Raw genomic sequence first — 7702 nt, 5'->3', positions numbered from 1 at the left:
ATGGTCTAATGGGCCTTTATTGAATTAAATAGAAACTAATTAAACTAATGAATAAAATCCCGTTTTCCTACCTTCTACCCATATTTGAGGCCTATTAAAGTGGCCCATTTCAAAAAAAACCTATGGGATCAAAAGCCCAACACATACATAACACAACCCAAAACTTATTTGCAATAAAATAAGCCCAAGTGACTTATCTACATCACCCCGTCCCTCCCCTCCCCCCCCTCTCCAACCTGTAAAACACATATGCCTTATATAATGGGGGTGCTGGAGAACTGCTTATTCATTTTATGAGACATAACATATGGATTGTTTAATCTGAATTTGGCTTCTGCTATTTTGCCGGCAGTGTTTTCCATGATTGATTAGATGGGAGAGCAAAGACCAGAATGCCTGGGGATTTGTCTCCCTATTTCATTAAATGTCATATTTGTAGGATCACAAGTGCTTTCAATTCATATTGTTTCTCTGTTCCGCCATTATTATTATTATATATATTTTTTTGAGGCTAGCATGTGTTAGCTATTTTTTTTGGGTGCAGAGCATGTGCTGGATAGTATTTGCTTCAATTTTCTCCTTTTTAACTTTTGCCAGATTTTCTTGGTTGGAGATATTATGATCTACCGAACCTGCTTGTATGCTAGATTCCATTTCTCATTTTTTTTCTGGTAGCTTCATAGTCTATTTTTCTTGTTGGCTCTTTTTAAAAAATAAATCATTGTTAGTTATTGTTCAGGATGGTATTAGATTGTTTAATTGCTACGTCGTTATTCGCTGTTACTCTGGCCTTCCATGTGCATTTTTAGGATGGCCCTTCCATAACTGATTTTCACAAGCGCATGAATTAATGAACAGAGGATTTAGTTGCTTGAATTTTTGTATATTTATTCTATTGGTTCAATGTGGAGGACTGACTATCCTTTATATGCAGGCCATATGGTTTCAGAAGATTCTTTATCGCATAGACTAGGGGGGCTCTATTGCCTCTATTGTCTTTATGAAACTCAGCCATTTAAACCTCCTTTCAAGATATATTTGTCCCTTGGTATGATTCGTCTCCTCCTTTAAGACTAAACTGTCAAATTGGACAAGTATTGATATTTGTTGACTATTTTTGTTCTTCGCAAAATTCCTTTGTTCAATTTGTAAACATTTCTATCAACTTGCACCATAATACCAAATGCTTATGGCCTGCTTCCCCACATCTCAAATTTAAAAGATACTTGTGTTAGTTAATTCACTATGTATAGAATAACACTGGTTACAAACAAAAAGATTATGTACATGCTGCAAGATTCTCTCAGGTGATGGAACATAGGAAAAGAGAGAGAACGTGCTGAAGAACTAGGTGGTAGATTTCAAAGAAAGTTGGTCTTATTGAGAGATAAATTGATGAAGAGACGATACCTGGAAGAGAATATTAATGCTATATGCAATGTAATTAACATGGTTCTAGGCCACCTATGGATAGGCTTCAAAAACCAACAGAAAACTGGAATTGCTGACCAGAACAAATTTTCAGATTCAATAGAAATCCAATGTCACAAAATCAAGTCAGATGGGACCCAAATTCTGGTCAAAAGACTTTTTTAATAAGGGGATGCTGAATATAAAAATTTAAGAATGATCCAAGTGTCAGATTCTGAGATCTTTCGATTGCATGATCCAAGGAACATCAAGACCAGAGTAAGAGTTGAAGAGAGCAATAGATATACTTGAATAAAAAATTTGTTGCTGAAATTTAGTGAACACAACCTGGGTATCTCTAGGGAAAATTTTTAGGGTTGTAGCCCATTCCTATTCCATAGGAGTGAGGATTGAAGGGTTTTGAAAGAAAAAAATGCCTAGTTTCGGATTCACCAATCTTTTTAAACCTGTGATTTAATATTTAAATTGACATTTACAGAGAATAAGCTTGATTTTCTTCTCGAGGGATATCATAAGCAGATCTGAGACAAAAATCTTTAGATGAAGGAAAATATTTCAAGGGAGGGGGATCGCTGCGTAGCCACAGCAGCAGCACAGGGGCCAATGGATGCACGCACACAGAAATCCAGCCAGGGGGCAGGGTGGTCATTTTACAATTCACTGTGTCTGGGCGTAGGGGGCACTGCCGGGCAGCATTCTTTTTCCCATATTCAAATATGATTGCTTGATAAAAAAGTTTAAGGTCAAAGGGCTCAAGGTTCATAACGAAATGAGTTGTAAGATGGTGTGAAGGAGGAGGTTGTTGGTAGTAAAGGTGATTGTTTTCGGAGAAATGAGGAAGGGCTTTTTGATTGGGAAATGAACTAGGGTTCATGCTTTGTTGGGGATATTTTCTTTTGGAGGATGAGGGTGACTGGCTTTTGGCTACTTTTCCTGCAAGAATTCAAAGGGGGGAAAAAAACTTTAAAAATTTGGCTTCAAAATCTCTTTTTGGTCGATGGCAAGCTTTTGAATAGGCCAGCCCTAAACTTCTTACCAGTTCCTTGCTACCTCTCAACTATAGAATCCCTCTTTTCCCAATGAACTTATTATTACCAATTTTTATTTTATTTTTTATTTTTTAATTTTAATTTAATTTTCTTTTATATATATATATATATATATTTTTTAAATCTTAACCTGAATCAAGAAGTTTAAAATTTTTCTTCTTCTAATTCAGATGTTAATTATCAGTTTTGAGAAACTCTAGTTCTCAATTAAGATTTTCTGGTTGAGTTAGATATTTTAACTGCATTTCCTTTGATAGGTCCTGCATCACTGCATGACAGAATGGATAACATGGTGTAATTAAGGCTTTAGAGGAATGCGGATGAAAAGAATGTGGATCAAGGTAGTGAGAAAAACAACCTAATGACTTGTTTGAGCAAATGTTTTAGCCAATGATAATGTGGAATGGGTGAACATGGTTTATGTAGGTAATGCAAATAGCTAGGATAAGGCTTTTTGAGCAATACACCGAAGAAACATCCATTATTTATGTGGTAATACATGACATCATTAGTAAGATGATCGTTCAATCAATGAATAAATTAATGTTTCATGTTTATCAGATTTACTTTCCAATGGTATGGTTTTAATATCTAAGACTCCAACCTTGTTTCTAGTCAATTTTTCATTGAGATTGACAGTTTATTTCTTGCAAAAGAAGAATGTAAGTTTCATACCATTACATAAAGACATAATAGAGTTTATTTTAATAGAAGTAGAATGCACCTATTTACTGGTCAACATATATACTATTTGAGTGAAATAGGGTATCTAGTAACCTCAGTTAAATTCCTGTTCTCCATCTGAAATGTGCACAATTAGACCCTTGCAGAAATTTTTTACCCGTAGTCAATCTTAGTTTTTAACATTTGCTGAAGTAAATTTGTGTTTATGAAGTTTACTCATTCAATATGAGATGTACAAAAAAATTTACCCGTGTAGTCAATCTTAGTTTTTAACATTTAGTGAAGTAAGTTTTTGTTTATAAAGTTTATTCATTCCATATGAGATGTACACAAATAATTTTTATTAAGAATTTGTTTAAGAAATGATACCCTTTTTATTTTAGGATATTCTATTTTATTTTTTAATAACTTGCTTCGTTAATGAAATGGCAGCCTGGTAGAAAGAAACCCTATATTCTGACTGACATCATGGTTTTTCTATTTGATTTTCACCTCTCTAATCCCAACAGGAGAGCTGAAGAAACTCAAAAACCTTGTTGATGAAGTGAAGGAGAGCTTAAAAGTAGTACCTGCTTTGGTGAAAAGGATGCTAGCAAAGAATATCTTCCTATTTGGATTCGTGGACATAAATGAAGCCTCTGCAACGGATAGGATTAATGAAATAAATAAACTACAGAATGCCCGGATGCAAATAGCATATGAGAAGTAACTTGTGACACTTATAGTTTCATCTCTTCAATTCTTGCTTTATGTTTAGTCAGTTATAAGCTCTTAACTTTCTCATTCCAACTCCCTGGCATGTAGGTTGTTTGCAAATACTCGGCTTGATCATTTCCTTCACATGGACTTGGTAAGTAACATGACACTTTGTGGACAACTTTGAAAAAGAAACTTCAGGTCACACCAAAAGGAAAAGGGCTTGCTGCATTATGAATCTATGATATACGCAATGGATATAGAAGGGTTTGGAACCCTTCTTATTAACTGAACTCACATTGAATCACTCTAGTGATGAAAAATTAATTAGATGATCTTTAGGTGTCAGATACATTGGCGTTTTAGAGTGTCAACCATGTGCTTTTCTTTGGCATGGAAAGGACTTTGATGACAATGATGAAAAATCAAGTAGTCCTTTGGCATGCTATTTCCTTGTTGGTCTTATGATGAAATTCAAATTTTGCCATGCTATCGTCTATCGACTTGCCAGTAGAATGTACTTACTAGGTTTCCTTTCAAGATATTTCCTCAAAAGAGAGTGTCTTTATCTCTGTGGCATAGGCCTTACATTATTGCATGTGCATCTGAGTTTTCAAATTCCTCATTTGCCAGGGGACGGAACTTGACCTGAAAGTGCTCAACAGAATGTCAACAGAATATGCAAGGGCAAAAGAACTAGCCATCAATGGTACTGCTCGCCACCCACAGCTATTAAAATAGAACAATATTACATGCACTGAGATTATTTTTGATTATCTGGTTGTTGTATTATTGGTGGTAGATCTTTGAAGTTTTAACATGTATGCCTATGTGTATTACCTGGGCAAGACACCTTTTTCATTTCCCCCGCTAATGCTCTCCTCTTTAATTGTTTCTTGTAAAAGATGCTGGCAAGCTGGTGGATATCCAAAACATAAAGCATATTGTGGAAAATAACAAACTGATTGGAGATGTCGTGGATAAAATTGCAAATGACTGGAGCACACAGAAGGACACGTTCTATCAACAAACTGGACTTAACCACCATCAGAAGGTACATGAAGAGAACGATGATGCAGACTTTGATAAGGAGCTGGAAGACTTCTTGGCTGAATAGTAGATACATGAATCAATCAACGGTCTATGTGATTCAGCCTTCTCTTACTGATAAGGGGCCTGACCTCAACTGAACCTTTTTTAACCAGAAGCATATCCGACTGTGTATTGTATATATTTTGTTAGCAATGTCGAGTTCAAGTTCGAGTTCGTATGACTCTACTCTCCTAGTGAAAATACATAAATTCTAACCTGTGGATTCAAATCTGTACCTGTTTTTAACTTCCGGAACTTGCAGAAAACCAAAGGTATAAAATTCAGTTGTAGGTCAAGGTGAAAAAGAACAAGAGATGCCGAATAGTCAACATGCTGGAGAAAAAATCGTCAGTCCCTTGAAGTGTTCTAATATCGTATATATCTCCCAATCTCAGCAAATTAGAGGGTGGATGGAATTCTTCCTTTCCTCGTAGCATTGAGAAGTGTTCTAATATAATGTTGTGTTTCTAAACCTTACATCTTACTAGGAGATATTGAACACTATAAATCTCTTCCCTTGGCCCTCTTCTAGATACCAACCAAGTTCAAAGATACACCTTGAGGCATAGCTCCACAATTACCTTGATGCCCTGTACTTGGGTGCTGATCTTTCTTGTTTAGTTTATCATTTGCATAATCATAGAAGGAATGTAGCATTAACTCATTGTGAGCCTCATGCCAAACTTGGATCAGAATTTCCTTTTCTTCCACTTCTTGAAACAGAGTAAAGAAAAAAAGAAAAAGAACATGTCAACATCTCCTTCCTGTACTTATTTTATTTTACTTTTATGAGAAAATATATATGCCAGATCAAGGATTAAAGTATCGGTATCGATTGCCATATCGGTCGACTAAAATTAAGATATGTATCGAAGATACGCTAAGATACGTTAAAGATTCGCACATAAATGGATATGAAACACCTTTTTAAACACTTTTGCATAAAAATTTTGTTAAAAAAAAACTGTTGATAACATGTATTATGCATAAACACTAAATTGAGGGTATCGCACTAAGAATTCAAGGTTTGTAGTTGTCCCATAAATGCAAAATCCTTGTTCTCAACCTTCATTTCCACTTTAGTTAGAGAGAAATATGACTGACAGCAACATAGGAACAAAAGCCCCTCAAAAATTCGTGTTTTCTGAAAAAATATACTCATCTTGGCCATTATATGACCGTAGCGCACTGTATTGGTACATACCAATACTCACCGATACGTATTGATCGATACATACCGATACTCATCGATACGTACCGATCGATACATACAAATACTCACCAATACGTACTGATACATACCGAAACGTATATTTCACCTTGAATTCATATTTTCCATAGAGTATTAGTACGTATCGATAGTGTATTGGTGCATATCGATATGTATTATAGGATATATATCGATACGAAAGGATTTTAAAAATTTCATGTATCGTATCGGTGTGTATCGTATCGATTGGCTAAATTTAAGATACGTATTGGAGGGTATCGTATCGGTATCGGAGATACTTTAAACCATGTGCCAGATGCTTAACGGGCTTCTTCTATGTATATTTTATTGAAACTGAAAACATTTAAGTATAAATACAGATGCCCAAACAGCATCCTTTAATTTTTATTTTTATTGAGGCTCCCAATTTTGATGATAAGGAACTAATCAGTATTTGGACGAAAGTGATGCCAGTGGTACTGATGATAGATTGCTTCTTTGATATAGATAACCGAGGATTAACTATAATGTTGGACAAGGAAATCCCCAAAAGTAGAGGCTAAAATAATTTCAGATCTCAAACCCAAATTCTCTTAGAAAAATCAAATGAAATATGCAGATGCCATAAGATCTAGCCTGGTAGGAACAAAGCACACAAGAGTCTAGGAATGAGGCTCACAATAAGGCTGTGTTTGATAGCAATTCCGTGAGAGTGGTCTTCACATAGAAGTGATCTTTTTCAATTCAATGTCATGAGTGATCTTTTTCAATTCTTGGTAAAAAGAGTTTGAGAAGTGATCCCAGAATAAAAATAAAAGAAACAATGTTTGGTAGACCTGTTATAGAGTTACTTCTTACTACAACAACCAATAATTATTTATGTGCAATTATTATCAACCGTTATCTAAATAATTTATTTTATCATTTTCAGAAATTCCATTGGAAATTTTCGTTGTTTCCATAACTTTTACAAAGCATAAAACATGTCAAACTAGATCAAAAATTATTTCCATTTTCACGGACCAAATAACAAACAAAACCAACAATTGGATCCTTGTTCCAATAACATAAACCAACAACTCACAAATAAATTTAAGCTGACACAACAAGAAAATTTCTTTTAATGCATAAACTAATCTCTCTGGCCACTTACCACAAAGTAAGCATGCAACTAGATTAATACATAAATCTGAAAGCATTTAACATTTGCACATAGTTCTTTATTAATCATGTCATAAATAATCAAACATATGGTAGAGTCCATAGATCCTCTATAGCGTACCAATGTGTCTTGCATGCATCCTATAGATGGAGGTGTGTATTCGAGTATTGTCAGTCATCGGATCCACTTCGAACGCATTGGAGAGGATCTGGATCCTTCAAACCATACAAAGAAAATTACATGATCTAAACCAATTCAATGACAAACTTAACCCGCTCGTTCCAACCAAATATCTAGTAATACCCTTTTTTTTTGGTTAATTAATTTTGATGCACATAATAAAATAAGAAAATAACTTCCATGCAGATAGAGAGTGAA

General features: G+C 34.8%; 1 protein-coding gene across 3 annotated transcripts in view; it reads left to right on the top strand.

Moving 5' to 3' along the window:
* LOC122072040 overlaps positions 1-5290 on the top strand; it is a 14465-nt gene extending 9175 nt beyond the window's left edge. For 2 of the 3 annotated variants that reach the window (XM_042636552.1, XM_042636555.1), the window contains 5 exons: positions 935-1048; positions 3674-3869; positions 3969-4014; positions 4494-4569; positions 4766-5248. In XM_042636552.1, coding sequence (XP_042492486.1) covers positions 935-1048; positions 3674-3869; positions 3969-4014; positions 4494-4569; positions 4766-4977 — 644 coding nt within the window. In that variant the 3' untranslated portion in view covers positions 4978-5248. Of the gene's footprint in view, positions 1-934; positions 1049-3673; positions 3870-3968; positions 4015-4493; positions 4570-4765 lie in introns of all 3 variants that reach the window. The other variant, XM_042636556.1, reaches the window with a different exon arrangement.
* Positions 5291-7702: the final 2412 nt, after the last annotated feature.

This window comes from Macadamia integrifolia, chromosome 2, assembly GCF_013358625.1.
Source record: "Macadamia integrifolia cultivar HAES 741 chromosome 2, SCU_Mint_v3, whole genome shotgun sequence".
NCBI lineage: Eukaryota > Viridiplantae > Streptophyta > Magnoliopsida > Proteales > Proteaceae > Macadamia > Macadamia integrifolia.
Note: the sequence above shows the minus strand (reverse complement) of the source record. Positions and strands in the feature narration are given on the sequence as shown.